The sequence below is a fragment of the Natator depressus genome, chromosome 1, assembly GCF_965152275.1.
Source record: "Natator depressus isolate rNatDep1 chromosome 1, rNatDep2.hap1, whole genome shotgun sequence".
Taxonomy (NCBI): domain Eukaryota; kingdom Metazoa; phylum Chordata; order Testudines; family Cheloniidae; genus Natator; species Natator depressus.
In genome coordinates, this window is record NC_134234.1 from 341,407,094 (window position 1) to 341,431,117 (window position 24,024).

The 24,024-nt window shown below is 52.2% G+C and overlaps 1 protein-coding gene across 1 annotated transcript; it reads left to right on the forward strand.

Annotated features, from left to right (window-relative positions):
* The first annotated feature begins 359 nt into the window (after positions 1 to 359).
* Positions 360 to 12,994, forward strand: UCN3 (urocortin 3). Its single transcript, XM_074952921.1, has 2 exons — positions 360 to 514; positions 12,521 to 12,994. Exon 2 carries the CDS (start codon positions 12,530 to 12,532, stop codon positions 12,992 to 12,994), a length of 465 nt encoding a protein of 154 aa, XP_074809022.1. The 5' UTR covers positions 360 to 514; positions 12,521 to 12,529.
* Positions 12,995 to 24,024: the final 11,030 nt, after the last annotated feature.

Below are 24,024 nucleotides of genomic sequence, written 5' to 3' on the forward strand. Positions count from 1 at the left end.
TCATCGTTAGGGGCCTAAATACCTTTAAAAATCTGGCCCAGCGTGCTAAGTGTTAGTGCAATGTCTCTTGATTCCAAGCAGGAGAGTTCGAGCAAAGCATATGTGTGTCTGTGTGTACTCTGTACGGTCCTGGAGTTTGCAACAGCTCCTCTTCTTGGTGTGACTCTTAATAGCCAGCTTTTTTTCTTTTTTTTTCTGAATGGGAAGGGACATCTCAGCCCCGTGACGTTGCCAGCTCCTTCTGATTTCATTTTAATGAAATCATGTCCAAATGAAGGCGCCGCGGCTGGAGTTACGATTCAGACCCCGTGATCACTCATTTTTATATATACACAAGGGAGGGGGGGGGAAGCGTTTCCATAGAGAGAAAAAATATCGCAGCCCTCTTAATAACAATAAAAGAAAAGGCAGGATACAGAAGTTCGGGCTAATGTTCCTGATATATTTCTCCTTACTCTGAGACGGCGGCTTGCAACAGTGAGCGCTCTCCCTCCTGAGCACAGAAGACCTACAGGTGAGTGCATTGCTTGGAATTCATTTATTAAAGAGCAACCAGCTTTGTTTGCAACGAAGTTTAAATATTTCAGTGCTTCTCCTAGGTGCTTGGGTCCCTGCTGGGCGCCACATTTCTATGCAAAAGGAGAGAAGCATTCTATCAAAAAGCAGTCTAGGAAACTGTATTAAGAGACAAAAATGACTCTGTCTTTTGAGTTACTGAGGCAAAGGATCAGCTAAAGCACCGGCTGGAGTTTTCAGAGTTAAACTGACTAGCTCCAGGGATGGGGGAAAGAGGTGGGATTGACATTTTTCAAGGGTTATCTCCAGGGAGGGGGACACAAAATGCTGTTTCTAAAGACAGAATGGGAAAGCAAGACAGAGTCAGCCCCCACGGCTAAAGTCAGTTTTGTGCATCAGCAACGAAATGGGCCATTTGAAATGTGCAGTTGGTTTATTAGTTAGCAAAGTGGAGGTGTCTGTGGCTGAGATCCAAATGTGTAATATTTGATCTTTCTGCGACTACTTTCGATGAGAAGCCGAGCTGTGCAAATCAGATCCGTCTCATTAGCTCTAGCTGAAGTCTTTGTTATAGGGGGACACCAATAAGTCAGAAAAAGCTTTATTCCCAACTTGCTTGACCTGCCTTGCACGTCTGCTTCACGTTTCCTCCTGTCTTTAATAGCTAAGAGGCAGGTGTAGGTCCCCAGCTAGTGTAAATTCTGATAGCTCCAATTGTCTGTAGCTTTTCTATATAATGTCTGTAAATTATCCTTTGGAGCTATGACAATTTGTCCCAGCTGAAGATGTGCCCCTAAAGGCACCTGTGGATCACGTCTCGTAAATGTCATCATCAGACTCAATCCAAGCCTCTTCGGAAACTGGTTTGCTGCTTCTTTCGGCTGAATTCCACATTTCTTTGGTGACAGTTCCAGGGAGCAAGACTTTGTAATGGTTACCAGTGCACTAGGATTCTCAGGTACAAGAGACACAACAGGATGGCTACCAAAAGGTATTTTTTGCAGTAGCCAAGCAAAGGGAACTCATTAGCCAGGCCATCGGCAGTGTATTGTGTTGAGACTTTGCCTTGATTGAATTTTTTTATGATATTAATCCCACGTCTGGGCATCTGAAAACCAACGATGCTTTGGGGCATGTTTCATTTGCTTTTTTTTATGTTCTGTGGTCCCCGTCGCCAATGACAGCTCCCAGGAAGCCCCCAAAGAGTTTTCAGAGATGGGGCAAGCTAGTCCAGTCATTGCCTGACCTAGGGCCAGACTTTCCATTGTCAGATGATGGTATAAAGAGTGTTGCGAACTGATTTGATAGTTAATTGTGCAGGGCTCAGAGAGATGCAAATTGTCTGACAGATTCGCACTGATTAGCGGAATATCATCCCTGGAGACAACGTTGGAAGGGGCTCGATTAGTTCTTAATCACAGCTGGGTGTTTCCAAACGAAATCTGAACAACACAGCTGTCAAAACGGTAGCTCGTAATAATCCAGAGCCAATAGCCCTTGACACTAACAGAGCACAGGGGGCCAGATCTTCAACAGGTGGAAATCTATTGTAGAGCAACACGGATTTCCACCCACTGAGGAGCTGGGCCCATGTATTTATAGGGGAAAATAAGCAGGATGTGGGTCTTTGCTGAGATCTATTCAGGCAAGTGCAGGCTGATGAACCTGTAGGGCGTATGGTTTAAAACCTATCAAAACTCCATCTATCTGACTCCAGCTCATGCAGCCAAGTTTATTGGTGCAATCGATTACTCCGGGACAGCAGCGCGAGAGCAGTGGGCGTCAGAGAAGAGGGAGAACGGAAAGCCACTCTTACAAAACAGCCCCCCCCCAATAGTCCCTCTGGCAGGAAGTTAAAATAACTTTTGAAGGGTCTCCTGCCTCCCTGTTCCCAGGGCTGGGGAGTGAAATGCCAGGTCAAAGGCTGTATCTCAGATGTGTGTGTGGGGTGGGGGGGGGAGGTTATCGGCCTATTAACGTTTCATGGCAGAGTTTAAGTCCTGATTTTGCAAGGCGCCGAGGGATTCCTGGACACTCTCCCCTGCCATTGACAAGGGTGCTGAACATCTCGCAGGATCAGGCCCACAGTGCAACCAAAGCAAGAGGCTGATCACACAAGCTTGAGCCAGGCAAAGCGCTGGCAGATGCAGTGCATGCCACAATCCTGACCTGTGGGCACACAGCTCAGCCTTCAAACCTCAGTCCTGCCCCGGTGCTATTCCAGCCCTGAGGCCCCCCCCCCCCCTGAGCTGGGCCTTGAGACCCACGATCAGCGCAGGCTCTCCCGGTCGCTCGGCAGCCAGAGGGCTGGGAGCGGGGCAGCAGGAACCCTTTTCTAATTAAAAGAGGAAGGCGGCAGAAGGGTGGAGAATGAGCAGAGCCCCTTGGAGAGGGTGGAGGGGAGAGTGGTGGGAGCCACCAGCTAAGGACAGGAATGGGATTGAAAAAACCAGCAGCCCCTCTGTGCCAGGCAACCCTCACTCTTGCTCAGACATATGCAGCCACGGGGCCTCAGACCTAACCATGTCCACATGTGCATTGTAGGCTCGGGCAGGCGGGTCTCACCTGGCCTGAGCAGAGGTTGCCGGTTGTTCTGAAATGGGCCGCACTTCGAGGTGGCTCCCGGATGAGGAATATGGGTCCTGGGTCCTCTAAGCCGACAGACGCGCCTCATTCTGCAGAGAGACGGGGTGAAATATGGTGGCTAGTTCTGCTGACTCCAACGGGTGCACGCGCATGCTCAGCATTATACACAGGTCTACGTTCTCCGCTGGATCCGGGCCCAGTTCAGAGCTCCACTTCCATTCTCCAGCCGCCTGTCCTCCGAACCATGGCAGGCTGTTACAGGCAGACGCTTGGTTCCGTCACCATTGTGCCTGGCACATCGCCCCGAGGAAACAAGTGAGAATGGCAGCGAGCAATGACAGGCCTCCTTGTCCAGCAGGCCGGTCAAGCTCAGTGGGTGGTGGGTGTCTCCTGCACCATAAGTGAGACCCAAACTGGTCCGTTACACTCTTCCAGGAGTCAGGAAGGCGCTTCCTTTTCACCCAGCCACTAGGAGTCTTCCTGGGCTGATCTCAGCTGAAAGGGACCCTTTTAGTAGTTGATCCATGACTGTCCTCAGACAGCTTTCCAGTCCAGCTATATAGCATGGACCTGTTCAAAGCCACCGTGAGCCCATAGGACCTGGCCAGACCTGACGCCAGAGCAGGGTTGTGCTAACTGGAGAGACTAAAAGGCCTCTAGAGACCTACAGACTCATCATTGTCTTAGATGCCTGATTTCATAGAGGCCAGAAGGAACCATCAGATCCCCTAGTATGATCTCCTGTCCCAGGCTGTTACATTTCACCCAACTACCCCTGTATTGATCCCAATTACTTTAATTAAATTCAAGCATTTCCATCCTCAAGAGGCCAAATTGTGTGCCAGAGCCACAGGAGAGACCGAGGTGCTACCACGCCAACAGGCCCTGCAAAACAAGGCTCCATCCCAAAGCGCTCATAACAGACAACCAATACCCGCACCACTTCCGTGTTGCTTTATGCCTTCAAAGCACTACACAAACATTAACTAGTCCCCAACTCAGCCCTTGGTCCAGGGGAAGTGACAATTACAGGCAAGTGTCAGCGTGAGGAGCATGTCTTCCCTTCTGAGCACGTTCACGTTGGCAACCATCGCGAAAATATAGAAGCCTGGAAAGTTCCAGAATGAGCTAACATTTCTGCCACCAGCCACTGAGTTACCCTCCGATAACAGCCATAGCCTTAACTCTGCCCCGGTGGAGACAACAGCTGCCAGACCTCACACGCGGGGAAATGGAGAAACGTTGCACTGCACAGCTCGGTCCTCGGGAAGAGCAGGTAAAAATACCGCTGCAGCCGTTGGCCTGAAAAAAACGTCCTTCAGAGCTCTCTCGGCCGCAGATTCCTTGTCCAGACAGCCCTCCCCAAAATACTAGAAGGATGCATGCTGTAAAAACCACCTCCAGCTCACAGTTAGGATGAGCAGAGGGCAAGTGTGAAAAATCGGGACGGGGGTGGGGGGTAATAGGTGCCTATATAAGAAAAAGCCCCCCCAAATTGGGACTGTCCCTATAAAATCAGGACAGCTGGTCACCCTACTCACAGTGGACTATGCATTCTGCGCCAGTGGCCAGCGTCAGCAGGCCCAGGGCAGGCGCTCTGTGCTTTCTTCATTAACAATCCACAGTCACTTTATATTTTCTCAAGGTATCGGGCGTTTTTAAAACCATTTTCACAACACTGTGGGCCCTACCCGCCATTGCCTTCTGCTTTGTGTCGTTATTTACACCTGCGCAAAGTGGGGGGAGAATGAGACCAGCTCCAGACGGTAGTCTTGTGCACCACTTTGCACCCATTTTGCACATGTGTAAATGACTATGTTATAGTAGACCACCAGAGCTTCTATAGCTAAAATTGAGACCAACTTTCTGGTTAAAGCTCAGCTTTCCTAAGTGCTCTAATATTTGCATGGTGACTCAGATTGCCTTGTAATTTGGGGAGCACCATGGAGGCACTGGCTGGGGTCAGTGATCCAAATTTGGGATCATTTGATCCAGGGGTTTCCGAGATACAAAGTGCAAGGCAGTCTTCTATGCAGTTCTGTATGCAAAGTCACCCATCCAGACAGGAATTACAGGGCCATTCCTCCAGCCCGTACACATTAATTATTATCAACCTCCACAGTGACTCTAGCCATTAGTACCCTGGGATTTATCAAACAGGGAACAATTTCAAACAACCATCCAGGCCAGATGTTCTTGGACAAGAGTTGGGTGTTTGGTCCATAAATCAAATCGACAACTTCGCTCTCATTCTCTCAGATGACTTCTTTCACTCAAAAGACGTTCAGCTGAACCACCGATTTCCTTAAGACCAAGCCTGGCAGTGATGTTACACAATGCTTTCTAAACCCAGCTGAGAATACTACAGCCTCTCAGCTCTAGGGGGCAGAGTTAAGGTTATGGGTGTTTTGTGAGCGTGACTGTGGCTTGTTATGGAAGTGAAACCTCAGCATTGAAATTCCTGGGGTGCTTACTTTATTTTATTAACTGTAATGCACTGGAAAGGTGAGGCCCGCTCAACAGATCTGGGCTTGCAGATTTAAACACCCTGCAAGAAAGTTTTTTGTATGGGAATTTCCTTAGTTTTTTAAATTGTCCTACTGAGGGACTGGAGGGAGCAGTGGGCTTGGAAATGGGGGGGGGAATTCTCCCTCCCTTTCCCCTGACTCCCTACTGTCTGTGGGGAGGGGAGCATTCCCATGCACAGCCCAAGAGGGGAGCCCCTCTCTGGCAGACCTTAGGATGTGTGCAGGGTGGGAACCGTCTCAGGTCTTAAAGGGGGGGATGAGGGGAGCAGGAGGATTGTTGGGGGCACATATCAAGGGGCATTCCCCACTTCCTTCCTGTGCGTCTCCTCAGGCCCAATTCCTGTGGAGCTTAGAGGGCACCCAGGAGGAGGGCTCTGCTTGGATAAGTGTACCAGCCTCCTGGCAAGCCCCAGAAGGCTACTTGAAAGGTGCTCCAGCTTCACCTCCCATGGGTGGTAGGAGGCTCCCTGAGGCCCACCTCAGAAACCTTTTGGGGTACCTCAACCTTCCCCACACAGACGGGAAGAGGATCAGGGGGTCCCGCATGAGCCTTAGGTGGCTGGCAGAGGGGCCCCCAGCCTCCACCATTCTGAAGATTCTCATCCAGGGCCGCACCTTTGTCTGAATTTGGCCCATTATGGGGACCAACCCTAGCTGGGGATCTGACAAGGCTCATAATGCCCCCATACGGTGGGGGCTGGCTGGGAGGGACCCCAAGGATCCGCTGGAGGCTTAGGCAGACCAGCTAAGATAATAGGTGTGTGGAATGGGTGGGAAGGCCACAGCACATGCCCTAAGGCCCAGAGTAAGGCTTCCACGAGCCCTTAATGGGGCAGAGTGGACCTGCTGGCTTCCCCATCCTCCCTTTCTCCACTGGCCCCTGCTTAGCCCTCCCCATTCCTGTGCCCAAAGCCACGGCCCTGGCCACTGGAGATCACTCAAGCCTGGTCAGGTTTGGGGCACATTAGCTGCAGGGCGCCAGGTAGCTATCAGCAGGGCTGTCTGTGCTGTACCTGTTCTGTGACTGGCTCCCGTCTGCGGGGCTGTCCCCCTGGTTCCCTCCGCCAGCCCTAAATATCAGGGGAGGTTTTATATTCTAGGCTCTCTGATATTGCGATCTTGAATTGAAAATCCAGCTGCCCCCCTCCAGCCCTGCAGCAAGTCACACAGAGTTTGAGCCAGGTGAGTGACCCACGGGACTGACAATAGAGGATCTAGCCAGACTGCGTTGGACACCTGCTTTGGACCCACAAATGAGGCTCTCGGCAGGATTGTGGCCGCGTTGGTCCCAGATATTAGAGAGACAAGAAGAGCGCTGTGGGAGCTCGGCAGAGTGTCTCTCACACCAACAAAGGTTGGCCCAGTAAAAGCTATCACCCCACCCACCTTGTCTCTCCTTGGGTCTGTCTACACAGCAAAGACAAACCCGCAGCCAGCCCGTGCCAGCTGACTCGGGCTTGGGGGGCTCTTTTGTTGCTGTGTAGACTTCCAGGCTCGGGCTGGAGCCTGAGCTTTGAGACACACGCACACCTCGCAGGGTGCTAGAGCCTGGAAGGCTAATGAAACATCTCTAGAGCCCAAGCCCTGTGAGCCTGGGCCAGGCGCGGGTGCCTAGTTGCTGTGTAGACATACGGATAGGGGCTCTGTCGCTTATTGCTTAGCCTGCAGGGTGCTGAAATACCCACTAGGGGGAGCCTGTGGCTCACAAAAGGTAGCACCCACAAGGGTCTCTGCACACCGCTTTGTTTTGTGTCAGGATCTAAAAGGTCGATATTGGTACAGTGGAAAAGCCAAGCTTGGCGGTTTTGAGTCTGCAGTGTGGTACAGTAGCTAGGGAATATTACAATCTCGTGCTTTTCATTAGTAGATCTCAAAGCACTTTATAAAGGAGAGCAGTGTCATTGTCCCCATTTTACATATGGGGAAACTGAGGCACAGAATTTACCCAGTTCACCCAGACAGCCAGTGGCAGAGCTGGGACAAGAAGCCAAGCCCCCTGAGTCCCAGGCTGGTGCTCTAGCCACTAGATCACACGACTAGTTCCTAGCTCCCAGGGTGTGACCTTGGGCAGCCGGGCTGAAGGGTCTTTGAGATAGGGACTGTCTTTTCAGTCTTTGTGTGTACAGTCCCTGGCACAGTGCAGCCTGGATCGGAGCCCCTAGGCTTTGCCGTAATATAACTACATCCCCCTGCCCCTTAATTGCCTCGTCTGTAAAACTGGCACCAGCTCTTGTGAAATGCTGTGAGGGCATCCTAAGAAAGGTGCCACCCAAGTGCTACAGGTTGGAATAATGGGGGGAAATATTAGCTGAATAAGGCACTTTTCTAAAGAGAAGGTGAGTGTCTGCGTGTCCGTCCCTGTGGGTCTGTGTATGCCTCCGTGACGGTCAGTGCATGCATGTAGGATCCCTCGGCCTGCTTCCTCCCTGGGACAATGCTGCCCTGCAGCCGGCCGGGGTGCGGTTCTAGCGATGCCTGTGTACAGCATTGCCACAGCATTCGGCTGTTTACCTATTTGGTCCCAGGTTCATTCACAGCCTTGGATCATCCTCCTGGCTGCAGGGGCGAGAGAGCTGGCCATGAAACAAGCAATCTGCCCCGTTCCCTTGTGACACGTCCCGTGATGTAACAGCGCGTCACACTGCCAAAGAAAATCCCCAGCCCTCTAGCTACCGACTCGTCACTCAGGGCAGTGACCCAACGGGAAATTGCTCCTACGCTTTTGCTGGCTCGTTATAATTGTCATGGATGACTGGATGGAATAGATTAGATAAGAGGGAATGGCTAGCGTCATTTCGAACAGTGGAATTCATAGATGCTTAGGCCCCTCCCATACACTGCGAAGCAATGGTTAATGGGTGCGTCAGGCCAGTGACCGCACCAGGACCTTTGAGCATCCACAGCCAGACAATGCGTTGTCACCGTGATGGTGTCTAGGAGGCCGTGCTGTTAGAAATGCCAACTCTTCATCCCTCCGCATCTCCTTTTGCCAACACTGGCTTGTTCCCTATTGTGTATTCCTCCATCCTATTTCAAATGGCTCCGTCGGTGGAGTTTCCATTATTAATAACAACCCCTAGCTCTTATGCAGCACTTTTCATCAGTAGACCTGAAAGCGCTTTACAAAGGAAGGCAATATCATTACACCCACTGTATAGATGGGGAAACTGAGGCACAGAGCAGGGCAGTAATATTCCCATGGGCCGCCCGGTGGCAGAGTCAGGACTAGAAACCAGGTCTCCTGAGTCCTGTGCCAGCGTTTTTCATGCTAGCCAGGAAAACAACTAGAATCCATGGACGGAAGGGGGGGGGGGCGCCCTTCAAGTCGCGGGTTTACCTGGGATGTCTCAGGCAAACAAAGTTTGTGAACAGTCAAAAGGAGTGCCAGGCCTGCTGGGACTTCCCTGTTTCTCCACTCGGTCCGGCTGCAGCAGGTTTCCTGCCTGCCGTGAATGGCTCGTTCTCTGGCCTGATCTTGAGAGGTGCCGAGCACTCAGAACTCCGCTTGACTTCAAAGGGAGTTGGGATGCCCGGCCCCCCTCAGGAAGAGCCGACCCGAGGAGGAGAAACCCTTCCAAACCAGGAAGAGAATGCGCAGCAGAGCCGCGAAAAGGCAGGTGTTTCACAGCCTCCCACTAGGTTCGGCTGGCTTGCTCGGGCAGACCTACTGCAGCCACTTTCCAGCCCTCCTCTCCCCAGACACTGGAGCTCCGGGCAGGGGGAACTGGGTGAGGTTCTGTGGCCTGGGTTATACTGGAGATCAGCTGAGATGGTTCCTCCTGGCCCTAAACTCTGTGAATATCTGGGCTCCCAAGCGCGGACCGGGTCACAGGAGCAGTGAGTCTGGGAGTCTCACTCCAGGCCCAGTGTTTGCTCAGCTCACAGAGGATACGTCTCCACGGCCCACTGAGCCTGGGCTCTGACTCCAGTTGGCGCCCCAGCCCCCTTCCTCCCACACACAACTCAGTCTGACGCGGGTCAGCAAAGCACACAGGACCCTAGCCCTAGGAACTTGCTGAGGGCATGGGCCAGAGACCAAGTGACTCAGGGCCGAGCCTGGTCGTTTTGCAGTGTGAACACAGCTCAAACCACAGCCCTGAACCAGGAGGTCTGTATAATACACTATGGACCCGGTTTACAATGCAGTGTGGATGCTCAAGCCCGAGCTTGGAAACACTGGGTACGTCTACACTGCAGTAACACACACAGCACAGCTGTGTGGGTTTGCAGGTTTGAGCTTCGTGGTGGGTCTCAGAGCCTGGCCTCCAACCCAAGACCAGACCTCTACACTGCAATTTTCAGCCCCGCAGGCCTGAGCCCTGCAAGCCCAAGTCGATTGACCCAGGCCCTGCGGCTCGGTGCCGTGGGCTTCTCATTGCAGTGTAGACGTACCCACTCTGGCCACAGGTCCCAGAGCCCCAGGCTAGTATGCAGTATAGACACAGGTGCCGACTTTCCAATGTGCCGGGGGGGTGCTCGACCCCCTGGCTCTGTCCCAGGCCTTGCCCCCCACTCCACCCCTTCCCTCAAGTCCCCACTCCCACCCTGCCTCTTCCCGCTGCATTCCACCCCCTCCCCCGAGTGCACCGCGTTCTCACTCCTGCCCCTTCCCCAGCCCCCAGAGCCTCCTGCATGCCGCAAAACAGCTGATCATGGTGGGCGGGAGGCATGGGGAGGGAGGGGGAGGCGCTGATCGGCAGGGCTGATGGGGGGCTTCCGAGGGGGGCTCCAGCCCCAGCGCCTATGAATATAGACATATCCAGTGTGATTGTCAGCCACCCCTCCTAGAGGAGCAGCAGCTCAGGAAGGGAGCTGATCACGACATGCCATCAGAAAACGGTGTTTGGGCAAAACCAACATTTGTCATGAAATCACGTCGATGTCAAGGACGTATCACTGAGAAAAAAGGGCAGGGGGGGAGGGGTAAGTCGAAATGTTGCCTTTCAGCACAGAAAGTTTTGCTTGTTCATCCTGGAACAACCTTCGTTTTGAAGTTTACTGTCCCTTTAAATGGGTGAAATGGAACCATTTCAAATGCACTGATGGGGGAAAATCGGCCCTTGGCTGCAGGAAGTGAGGGAAAAGTTGAGGGTGGCCAAGGACCTGCATGGTCTGGAGAGCCGGAGAGTGACAACTAAACCTTTCCACTGGCCCCGCATGAAGATTTTTTCAGAATTTCATTCCCCCCGCCCCCAAATTTTAGCTTTTCGTCTTCGTTTGCCATAGGAAATCCATCCGCCGGCGGGCTCGCCTCTGGAATGACGCGGGATGAGACGGCTGTGTGGCAAGGCAGGGCTGAGGGGGATTGGGGATGTTAGCGCTCCATCAAACCTCTGTGGGGACACGGTTATACAGCCCCTGCCTGCCCTAGACACGGCACGGTCCTTAGCGGCCATTTTGTGGTCAAGCCAAGGTGACTCAGTCAGGGTGAGCGTTGTTGGTGTTAGTCAGCTCCCGATTTCAAGGGGCCCTGGCTCCCAATTTCTGACTAGTCAGGGTCGGCAATACTGGGGTTTATAGTCAGATGCACTCTCAGGGCTGCAATAGATGGGTTGCCAACACCGCATGGGGTTTCCTATTGATATAGGAACCTATGTTGGCACTGGCATTAGCTAGCGCCATGGACGCATGCCTAGTGGGCTTCGATGGGCTGGACGTGCTTTTTCGAAAATCAACATTTTGAACCAGCTTTGAGTTGGTCAAGGTCGGGGGGGGAGCCTTAGAAGGTGATGCCTGGGAAGTCATATGGAGCACAGGGGGGCCACGAGGAAGAAGGATGGGAGGTGACCATGACTTTCTGACAACCCTGTGGCAGTGTCCCAAGTAATACTGTGGAAGCTGTTATAACAGCTGTTGTGTCCCACCCCAGAGGCAGCTGCATTACAGCACCAGTGCAGCAAAGCAATCCTTATGTATGAATCATCTGTAGGTCTGCAAAGCATCAGGTCTCTGGTTCAGCATGTACAATTAGAGGCCACTTTTCTAAAGGTGGGTCTTAGCGACCCATGCAGAATTACAGAGGGAACCCATAGGTGTGGCACCTTGGAACACAGGGGGGCCTGACGCCCAATCCCCTGCTCTAACCAGAGATGACTGGTACCTGCTGATGGGGGGGCACAATTTAAAGGTTCACCCCCCCCAACAACTTGAGTCAACCCCCCCCCCCCGCAGGCTCACACCCCTCCTCTTACCCGCAGGGGCCCCTCCCTGCAGCTCCCAGCTGTTTGCGGCTGCCTCTCCCCCTGGCTGCAGCTTGCGGCTTGCCAGCTGCAGGAGCTACCGCACAAGGAGGGGGCCGGGTCGGCAAACCCTGGCAGAAATCTCGGGGGCACACGACCCTGCATGCCCCCCGCCCCATGCATCGCCTCTGCACTAGACCATACTTCCTCCTGGTTGTGGGAATAGAACCCAGGAGTCCTGATTCCCCATCCCCTGCACTTACCACTAGACACCTCCTCCAAGGTCTGGACATCCCAATCCTCTCCCCTTATCACTGGACTATTCCGCCATCCGCAGGGCTTTCTCGTTTCCCTGGGGGGACTCGACCCCCCACCCCACCCGAGACCCCGCCCCCCACTCCAGCCCTTCCTCCAGGCCCCACTCCATCTCTTCCTGCCCCATTCCACCCCTCCCCGGAGCGTGCCCTGCCCTCTCCCCCCAGGCGCCTCCCGCCTGCCACTGAACAGCTGATCTGTGGTGGGCAGGAGGCACTGGAAGGGAGGGAGCGGAGCTGATCGGCAGGGCTGCCAGCGGGCAGAAGGTGCTGGGACGGGACGGGGGGGGGGGGGGAACAAGCTGATCGGTGGCCTGAGGCTACACCGTGATTAATACGAATGACCCTCACCTACGTTTTTACCTTCCCTGCCTTCTCTCCCTCTCCTGAGCCTCAGGGGGGAACCATGTCGCCCACCAGACTCATGCTGCTGCTCCTGATCGTGTGCGCCGCACGGACGGGCCTGTCCCTCAAGCTGTACAAAGCCGAGTCCCTCTTCAGCTGCCTCAATGCCGCCCTCTCGGAGGCCGAGAAGAGCCGCCCGGAGGAGAACTCCCTCCTGGACAAGAGGAGTTTTGGCTCCCTGCCTGGGAAGGAGGCACCCTCGCAGCAGGAGGAAGAGGAGGAGGCGGAAAAGGAGAAACGGACGTTCGCAGGGGACGCCCGATACAAATACCTCTCGCAGGCGCAGCTCAAGGGGAAGATGTACCAGAACCGGGCCAAGACCGACCGGCGCACCAAATTCACCCTCTCCCTCGACGTGCCCACCAACATCATGAACATCCTCTTCGACATCGCCAAGGCCAAGAACTTGCGGGCAAAGGCCGCCGCCAACGCCCACTTGATGGCGCAGATCGGGCGGCGGAAGTGAAGGGGGCGCGGGGGGGTGGAGCGGAGCAGGGAGCGAACTTGTGGGTGAGGTAGGGCTGGGTGGGCCGGGGAGGGAGGTCGCCATCGGGGGCTTCAGCCCACCCCTCCTGGGGCTGCCCAAATGAAACTGTATAAAAGTGCGGTCTATTTTTGATCCTTAAAGCTGCATAACATTCAGATCGATCTCTCTCTCTCTCTCTCTTTCTCGCTCTGAACTTTTCCTCTCCTCAGAGCCCTGACCGCTTCCCGCTTGCTCCCTGCTAGGAGGAGGCAGATGGGGGTTTCACACCAGGGGAAGGGGATGTTTGGCTTCCCATAACACGGGCGCCGATTAAAGCAACAGTCTCTCAAGTTTCCAATTCTTTCCTTTCCTTTCCTCTCATTCAGGCCTAGCTTGGCAAATAAAGCTCGACGGGGCCTTGTCCTTCAAGCTATAGAAGAGACTGCAAAGGTTAAAAAGGGGATTTGTTACTGAGACTCTGGGACCCAGACAAGACCCTGTAACCATCCCTGGCTCTCCAAACACAGCCCGTGTTGCCTCAGGTCACCACATAGGGTATGTCTACACTGCAAGTAAGCCCAGGCTTGAGCCCGGGCTCACGCCTAACCCTCTTGCGTCTACATGTAATTGCACTAACCCAGGGCTCAGACCCTGGATCCCAGGACCCTGCATGGCTGGAGGGTCCGAGCTCGAGTTAAGCTGGGACCCAGGGTCAGAGCCTTTATTGTTTTGCAGTGTAGATGCAGCCCCGCTTGACTCAGGTCCTGGCAGCTGGAAGTATCCCACAATTCCCTGGGACACCTTCCTTAGTCCTCTCTATCCCAACCATCGGCAATCCCTCCCTGCTTTGCCAATGGCAGCAGCTCAGGTCAGCATCAACCCATTGTCTTCCGATCCCCGATCTGCAAGCGCGCTATCAGACAGCCTCCCGGGTTTGCAGTGGAGAACGAACCCATCAAGCCTTTTGCAAAGCGAGCTGCTGCCTGGTGACAGGAAGGGTGGGCAGGTAACTTTTCCCACAGTGCACCACGCTCCTAAGGCTAGAGGGGCCACATTTTGGGGTGGGTGCTGAGGATTCTGGGAGCTGGTTACTCTGACTTGGGTCTGCGCACTGAGGTGTGGACACCAGAGCCATAGGTTCGAGCATGGGTTAGAAAACATGGGGTTAAAATGCAGTGTAGACGCTCAAGCCTAGGGTTCCCTAACATGAGTCAGCTGACTCAAGTCCCACTAACCTTGGGCTTATATTGCCGTGTAGACACACCCATAAAGTATGAAGCCGTTGCAGAAGGGGACGCTGGCCATATGACAAGCCACCTGCCAATGGTCTCCCCCAATAAGATGCATAACCATCCAGAACATGTGGGGGACAGCTGTCCCTCTCCGGGGGGGGTAATGATGCCCACAAGCTGCTGCCATCCCCCAGCCATTCACAGGCCTATGTGACGTGAGTTGGGGGGTTCTCAGCGGATGGATGTCCACACTACCATCACCACCTCCACAACCAGACCCTCCTGGCCCTGCTCTTCTGGCTACTGGGCAAACTTTTTGGCCCGAGGGCCACATCGGGGTTCCGAAACTGTATGGAGGGCCGGGTAGGGAAGGCTGTGCCCCACCAAACAGCCTGCCCCCCACATCGGCTCCCTCCCACTTCCCGCCCCCTGACTGCCCCCCTCAGAACTCCCGACCCATCCAACCCCCCCCCCACTCCTTGTCCCCTGACCTCCCCCACCCCCTATCCACAGCCCCGCCCCCTGACTACCCCCCCGGGACCTCACCCCCTATCCAACCCCCACTGCTCCCTGTCCCCTGACTGCCCCACCCCCTATCTACACTCCCGCCCCCTGACTGCCCCTCCTGGGACCCCACCCCCTATCCAACCCCCCCTGCTCCCTGTCCCCTGACTGCCCCACCCCCTATCCACACCCCCGCCCCCTGACTGCCCCCTGGAGACCCCACCGCCTATCCAACCCCCACTGCTCCCTGTCCCCTGACTGTCCCCTCCCAGGGCCCCCTGCCCCTAACTGCCCCCCCCGGAACTCCACCCCCATCCAACCCTCCCTGCTCCCTGTCCCCTGACTGCCCCGACTCCATCCACACCCCCGCCCCCTGACAGGCCCCCTGAGACTCCCACGCCCTATCCAACCCCGCTGCTCCCCATTCCCTGACCGCCCCCACCATGAACCTCCGCCCCATCCAACCCCTCCCTCCCCCCGCTCCCTGTCCACTGACTGCCCCCAGGATCCTCTGCCCCTTATCCAACCGCCCCTGCTCCCTACCCCCTTACCATGCTGCTCAGAGCACCAGGACTGGCAGCCACGTGGCCGGACCGGAGTCAGCCATGCCCCCCGAAGCGCTCGCGGCCCGGCGAGCTGAAGCTGCAGGGACGGGGGGACAGCAGGGAAGGGGCCGGGGGCTAGCCTCCCTGCCAGGGAGCTCAAGGGCCGGGCAGGATGGTCCCGTGGGCAGGATGTGGCCCGCGGGCCGTAGTTTGCCAACCTCTGGGCTAGAAGCCCGGCTTACAGTGGTGTGAACAAAAGGGGGGGCGGGGGCATTTGGTCATCCTCTGGGAGCCGCAGCTGTGGTAAGCCGGTACTTAAAGTGCGCCCCTCAGCAATCCAGCTCACTCTGCAATGTCACACACATGCGAAGCGGCGTGGGGGAAGCTGGCCCTGTGGCTAACCCCCCCCAGACGGATCACCCCCCTGTGGCTAACACCCCCTGGTTCTCACACCACACACAGCAGCACACTCCTAAGCCTCTGGTGTGGACCGGCCACAAGATGGGGGCACAGACCCAGACTGTAGTCAGGTGGCTAAACAGAAACCTGCCACGCTCGTGCCACGTTCACACCAAAATATAAAGCAGCAGGGAGCAGGGGGGGGGACGGGACGGACTTGTTTTGTGCTCACCTGGCTACTTTTCAAACTCCCCCACCCAAATCTGTCCTGTCTCTACACTGGGCTTTCTTCCGCCTTCCTCCCTCTCAATCAAACAGCAAACGGCAGCTCATCGCATCCAGTAGCAGAACAGCCAGTAAAAGCAGGGCCCCGTTCAACGCATGTGAACTCCGGGCACCCGCAAGCCCGGTACAATCCCCAGCCCTCAGATTCCACCACCGCTGCGACATGCTGTGAGTTAGAGGAGCCTGCTGGGTAATATATGCGCCCGAGGCAGCTTATACGACAGATTCCTATTCTGCACTCCACAGACACAACGAGCATCCAGGTGACACACCTGGGAGCTGGGACCAGACCCCCTCAGCTGTTTGGTTCCTAAAACTCAAGCTGACTACATGAGAGCCACTTGCAGTGGCTCCTTGGAGTAGATCCAGAGGTCTACTGAGTTTCAGAGGAACATGGCAAAGCAAACTCCTCCAGACTCTAGTCCAACGGGGGCTTTGCCTGCGTAAGATCTGACAAACCCTGAACATCCCATTTTGCTGGAGCCAAGTGGGGGCAGAATCGCAAGTGCAACAGGAGTTTGACGGTTGTGCAATGACACCTACCGTGGGTGGTCAAGAGTAACTGAACTTGAGACCTTCATCACCAAGGGGACCAACCGAAGGCCCATTGAATTAAATGGAAAGATTCTCATTGACTTCAATGAGCACTGAAGTTGGCCCCAAACGCACAGGTCCCTAACACTTGAGCTAAAAGAGTAGCTCCATTAGCAGGTAACAGTAGTAGGCTCTTTCCCAATAAAGAGAGTGTGGTCTTTTTGCATGTCATTCGTTAGCATGGGATTTCCTGCTCCCAGCCCATTCAAAGAAGTTCAGATGTGTGACCTGCCAGGAAACCACTAAGTTTCAGGGGTCACTTGTGGATGCAGTGAGGTCATTTTTGTGCATTTACTCTAATGAAATCAAGTGGCTGCCAGCCAATCAGATGGATGCTAAATGCAAAGCTGACCCCCGATTTGCTGATAAAACTGTGAGGACAATACTTTCGCTAATCAGCTGATTCAAAAAAGTGCAATGAAACCTCAATAAAGAGTGACCGTGGAGGAAGATCTGTGGGTTTCTGAAACACTCAACAAAGTCTTGTTTAGCCAGATGGCAATAGCTCGAACATGGCACAGCGGTTACCCTGCTAAACCAACACCCCGCTCAACCTAACTAATGTGCCCAATTTACCCATCACATAATGGCCCATGCCGGGCCAGTTTTCCCCTTCACTCTGTCCTACAGCTTCTGGAATGAAATACACACAGGAACCTTCACATCTTCAGTGAGGCCCTCTCGTGGTCCATTACTGCAGGTGTGGCCATCACATTATTGCACCGATCTAAGCAAACCCATCCTGGGACTGTCTAGCGCCATTCCCTTAGGGTCTGATCAGTGCCCACTGAAATCAAAGGAAAGATTCCCAGTGACTTCACTGGGTGTTGGATCAGTCCTTCGTGGCCCTGCAGTCTGAAGAATCTCTCTTCCTTTCAAGGGGGTTGGGATACAAAAGTGGCCACGTTGTCATTCTTCTCTCTAGCCAGCAGTGGGCCAGCTGGCAAAATGAGCCTCCGTCTGTCCCTCAGCTGTCTAGGACCTTTGGCTGCAGGCCAAAGCAACCAATTTATTTGATTCACCTGGAGAAGCAGGAAAGCAAATGGATCATTCCACGTTGGCTCGGGTAGGATAGTGGGAGCGAAGAGGAAGAACGTTCAAACGAATACGCATCAGAAGTCACAGCAGCTTGAAATTGAAATCACTTAGTAAAAACTCGGCAGGAGTGGATCAGAGGTGTCTGCTGTCTGAGGCGTGGGGATCTCTCGGGTGCTACTGAGCAATGGATACCATGTCTGTGATTGGGAGGACTAAGGGGGGATATGATAGAGGTCCGTCAAAACATGCATGCTACAGAGCAAGGGAATAGGGAAGTGTCATTTACCACTTTGCATCACACAAAAACCAGGGGTTGCCCCATGAAATTAATAGGCAGCAGGTTTAAAACAAACATATAGACAGACAACGCACAGCCAACTTGTGGAACTTGTTGCCCGGGGGGGGGAGGGGGTTGCGAAGGCCAAAACTATAAGTGGGTTCAAAGGAGAATGAGATAAATGCATGGAGGACAGGTCCATCAATGGCTATTAGGCAAGATGGTTACAGATGCAACCCCATGCTCTGGGTGTTCCTAAGCTCTGACTACCTGAAGCTGGGACTGGACAACAGGCGATGGATCACTAGAAATTACCCTGGTCTGTTCACTCCCTCTGAAGCATCTGGCACCAGCCACTGTCAGAAGATGGGATACTGGGCCAGATGAACCATGGTCTGACCCAGTATGGCCATTCTTATATTCTTAGGTCACTAGGGTTGAGGTTTTATTCTGCAAGGCAGGGTAGTGCTTGGAAACTAGACCAATGCTTTGCTCTTCTCCCCAGGGGCCAGGGTTATTTCTTATTCTGACTATCCCCTAGGAGACTTTCCTTTTCCTTCGGGCAGGATGATTTCATTAGGAAAGCAGTGAGCAGATGACAACAGTGAGGACAATTCACTGCACAGAGGCTGTTTTGTAATAACTCTATTTGGCAGGCATGGCAAGAACACAGGGCCATCTAACTTTAAGCAGAAGTCTTCATTGAAATCACTGTTCATGAATCAATGAAATCAAATGCACAAAATGGCCCACAGTGCTCCCAATGCAAAGCATGGCAATTAAGTGGTAACTGCCTGGGAAGTCGTGGAAATTACACTGTAACTCTCTGCAACATTAAGGCAAACAGGGATGCAAAAGGTCCAGAGAGGGCATAATTTCAAGAGATGGGGAAAATGCTGGAGTCAGTGAGGACCTACTATGTTCTGAAGATTCTTTAGTCCTGGGGCTAATGCATGAGAAAGAAAAAAACCCAGCTTGACCCCCAGATCCCAGTGTGGCTGCACGGGGCTGGCATTTAAACTGAGCAAATTGGAGCTGGAATCAGCGAGACACAGTAAAAACAGAGCCCCGCAGGGCTATTTTAGTGGTCACTTTCAGGAGTAAAACTGCACTGTAAGGATGGAAAACCATGGTTCCAGGCCAATTGGAGCTGCAGGGGTGGCGCTTGGGGCGGGGGCAGCATGCAGAGTGGAGGCCCCTGGCTGCGCTTACACATAGGAACTGTGGAGGGGGGCATGCTGCTGCTTCCAGGAGCTGCGTGGAGCGGCCCCCGACCCTTCTCCCCAGCTGGAGTGCCGAAGCGGGGCATTGTGGCTGCTTCCAGGAGCCGTGTGGAGTGGTCCCCGACCCTGCTCCCCGGCTGGAGCGCCAGAGCGGGGCAAGCCCCAGACCCCGCTCCCCAGTGGGAGCTCAAGGGCTGGATTAAAATGGCTGGCAGGCCGGATCCGGCCCACAGGCCATGGTTTGCCCACCCCTGGTCCTCAGCTGGTGTCCATCGGCATAGCTCAGATGACTGCAGTTGGGGAAATGACTCAATAAATACGTACAGCCTAGACTTCCATAGGTCACAGATCTGTGGTCTTTCCCCCCTAGCCTTTTCCTGATGGTTCAAGCAGAACTGAGCTCATATATCAAGCCCAGTGCTTAATTTGTAGGAGGGCTTGTCAGGGCGGAGTCCTGGCACATCTAGGCTTAACAATTCATGGCCCTGGCACCTCTGGGCCCTCCTTCCCCCCAACTACTGCCTGCTGGTGGCCACGCTGATCAACTCCTCCCCCGCCCTCCCAGAGCCTCCTGCACGCCGTGGAACAGCTGTTCAGCAGCATGCAGGAGGCGCTGGGAGGGAGGGGAGAGAGTGGGGGAGGGGGCGGAAAGAGGCAGGGAAGAGGTGGGGCGGGGTGGGGCCTTGGGGAAAGGGGTGGAGCGGTGGTGGGGCTGGGGGGAAAGAGGCGGGGCAGGGCTGGGAGCAGTGGGAAGGGGTGCAATTGGGGCGGAGGCCTGGGGCTGAGTGGGGGTTGAGCATCCCTGGGGAAAACTAGAAGCCGGAGCCTGTGAAAATAGTTGATTGCACATGGCCAGGGCTGGATTACCCAATAGGCAGACTAAGCACGTGCTTAGGGCACCAGCAAAGGAGGGGGCACCCAAAACAAAAGAGATTTTTTTTTGGAAAAAATTTTATATTTGATATTTCCAGAAAAGCATCGAAGTCGTCATCATGGGGAAAATCAGAACTTTGTTCGACTCCACTCCACACTCTTCCCCCGTTTTTCTGTTCTCTTTTTATTACTTATCCCCACCTAAACCAGGGGGGCATCCTACTAACGTAGATTGAAATAATGAGAGGAAATCAGACCCTGTCATGTATTGCAATAAATGTATGTTTTATTACTGATATATTCTTCTGAGTTATACATACTTGATTCGGGTTTTTTTTTCTTTCTTATATATATATTATAAGAATTATATATATTATATATACATAAAAATAGTGTACGTTGTGTAATTTGGTTTTTTTTAAGTTCAGATAACTTGAGATAAGGGGCAGGATGAAATGTCACCAACTGAGTGGAGCACAGAAACGTAAACTGGCAGAAGAAAAGAAACAAAAAACTAGTGAAATTTTCCAAAACTGACCTCATTTTTCAAAGCGAATCCGTCGGAAGCAACATCTTCTCTCAGTCGCACAGACATCGTTCCGAAACCTGTAGGTGTTTCAGAGACTGACCCTTCCTCTATTGGTGAAACAAACACTATTCCAGAACCTGTGGATGTGTCAGAGACTGTAACTGATCATCCTATTCCTGGTAGTAAAACAGACATTGTTCTAGAAGGTGTGGATGTGTCAGAGACTGAACCTGCTCATGCTGTAAATAATAGGAGAAAAGATCCTGGTATGTGGGTTGATTTCAGTACCGATGATGTAGCTTACTGAATAGATCGTGAATCAAATGACTGTCAACACCACACTGGGCCATTTGAGAAAGCACGTCGGACTTTTACCAATGGCAAACAAACAAGATATTTTTCAGAGTAGCAGCCGTGTTAGTCTGTATTCGCAAAAAGAAAAGGAGGACTTGTGGCACCTTAGAGACTAACCAATTTATTTGAGCATAAGCTTTCGTGAGCTACAGCTGAATGCATCCGATGAAGTGAGCTGTAGCCCACGAAAGCTTATGCTCAAATAAACAAGATATTGTCCACAAAAAATATTTTTCGGCATGAAAGCAAATGGTGGGAAATACACTTGAGAATGGCTACTGTATTCACCATCAACAGGCTCTGTGTACTGTTTTGTTTGTAAACTTTTTGCATATAAACCTTCAACATCCTGCTTTGCTGCAGATGGATTTAGTGACTGGTGGAATACTGTTTTAATTGAACAACATGAAAATAGCACTACTCACAGAGATTCAATGTTGACCTATTTAAATCGAAGACAGGGCTTTGGATTGACACAAAAATTGGAAGAACAAATTAAAGGGGAGTGTGAATACTGGTAACATGTCTTGCAGCGTGTTATAGCTGTTATTCAAACATTAGCTGAACGTGGTCTGCCTTTCCAGGGATCAAATGACACATTTGGATCATTGCAGAACAGAAATTTCTTGGGATTGTTGGAGCTTGTGGCTCAGTTTGACCCATTTTTAGCAGGCCACATCTCAAAATATGGGAATGCTGGCAAAGGTAACCCATCATACTTATCCAAGACAATATGTGATGAACTCATTGGTCTAATGAGTGACAAAGTTCGTTCAGCTACTGTGGATGAAATAAGTACTGCTGGGTACTTCCGTTTATCTGTCGACTCTACACCTGATCTTCCACATATTGATCAATTGAGCATTGTGCTAAGATATGTGTCGCCCACAGCGGGAAAACCAGTTGAACGATTTATAACATTCCTCAATTTGAAAAGCCACCCTGGTGAAGAGATGGCAAATCAAGAACTGCATTATCTGTGCCAAGTTTGCAAAATAGATTTCTCAAAGTGCAGAGGTCAATCTTACGACGACGCTGCCAACATGTCAGGGCGTTATCAAGGAACGCAGAAGAAGCTTTTAGAACAGATCAAATACGCCGTATTCATACCATGTGCTACCCACCCTCAATCTTGTTGGCCGCAGTGCTGTTAATTGTTGTCCAGTGGCAGTAAGTTTTTTCTCAACAGTTCAGTTACTTTATACATTTTTCTCTGCCTCAACACACCGATGGGCAGTTCTTAAAACATATTTGGGCAATGATCGTGTGTTGAAATCTCTTTCTAATACTCGCTGGGAGGCACATGCCGTGGCAACAAATGCAATTCTGGAGTCCTACTCAAAGATTGTGGATGCATTAGAAAGTAGAGCTGAAGACCAAGCACAGAAGGGAGAAACTAGACGAGAGGCAGAAAACATTGCAAACAAGATGCAAGAACTAGAGTTTGTCTTAATGTTGACCATGTGGAATGAAATTTTACGACACTTTTACCATACAAGTCAAGCTCTCCCAGAGAAAGAATTGGATTTGCAGACATGTGCAGACCTCTGCCCATCATTAGCAGACCACTTACACACTTTGAGGAATGATTTTGAAAGATCTGAAACCATATCAAAAAATATCTTGCCTGATACTAACTACAAAGAAGCCCAGTCCTGCAAGCGAATCAGGAAAAAACAAGCAAATGATGGCAGTGCAACAGAAACAGCATTGAATCCTAGAGACAACTTTCCCGTATCTGGTTACTACATTATAATTGATACACTTGAAGCTCATATGAGGAGGAGAGGTGACATGTACAAAGAAGTATCAAGTAGATTTTCTTTTCTAAACGATATGGACTTATCTGACCAACAATATTCACAAGGTTCCCAAAGGCTCGTTGACTCATACCCTGTTGACTTGAACATGAATCTCTGTGGAGAAGTACGGCAGTTCCACTGTTATATGAGCACACAGTTTAATGAAACAGGGAAAATGAAATCCAGTCACATTCATCTTCATGACCCAATACAGAAAGGCGGAATACGACGTGTATTTCCAAATGTAGAGCTCGTACGACGTGTTTTTCTAACACTGATGATTACTAACTGCTCCACAGAACGTTCTTTTTCTCAGCTGAAAAGAATAAAAAACCCTCCGAGAACAACAATGTGTCAGGACAGACTTGATTCACTTTCCCGATTGTGTATGGAAGTGGACATGCTTCGTCGAGTCAGCTTCGATGAACTTATCCAGAATTTTGCAATCAGAAAATCTAGAAAGAAGCTATTTTAATTTCAGCATACATGTAAGTTTTGTGTCATTTCAAAAATAAAATTTTATTTTACGGTATAGTATTATTTTTATTTGAATTACATGTGGGGGGCACCATAATCTTTTCAGTGCTTAGGGCCTCTAAAGGTCTTAATCTGGCCCTGCACACGGATCAGCAATAAGCCTTCAGATGGTCATTTTCATCCACTGCCAACCAGATCCAAAAGGCTTGACTTGCAGGGGAAAGTATTATTTGCCCATTACCAAAAAACCCAGCCACCCGCCCTCCCTGCAGTCCAGCACTCTCCAGTTCTAGCACACGTTGCTCTTGTTTGCAGAACGTCTTCAGTGCAAAGCTAGCCCTGTGTGCCTCATTCAAAGTAGGGCAATGGGCCCTGTTTTATCTGCTTGTCCGTGAAGCCAGACTAGTCCCTTCTGTCGGACGGTCCCTTCTGGCCTCACAAACTGTGAATCCTCCAAGGCTGTCAAACCAACACCGAGCCTCCTAAACCGCAACCAGGGCTCTGCTCTCTTCATGGGAAGGAGGAGTGAGTAATAGCCTCTTCGCCTAACAAACAAAATAAGCCCCAACTCCTACTCTCGGTTACACTGGTGTAAACCTGGAGTGACTCCCTTGCTGGCTGGAGTTACTACAGCCGCAGACTGGAATAGGAGAGAGGAGAATTTGGCCGTAGGTGTAAAAAATACACATCCCAGCAGGACCATTGTGCAATATGGTTCTAGACTCACCGGCATTAAGGACGGGAAGGAGCAGGTAAAGCCTGCCTCCCTCGGCAGGGCTACTCCCTGCAGCGCATGCGGACATGGTCTAATCTTGGGGGGGGGCAGAGGGGGTATCCTGGTACACAACCTAAATTTTTCCTCACTTCTTTTAATCTCTGTTATCCTTAGTCCTCTGGC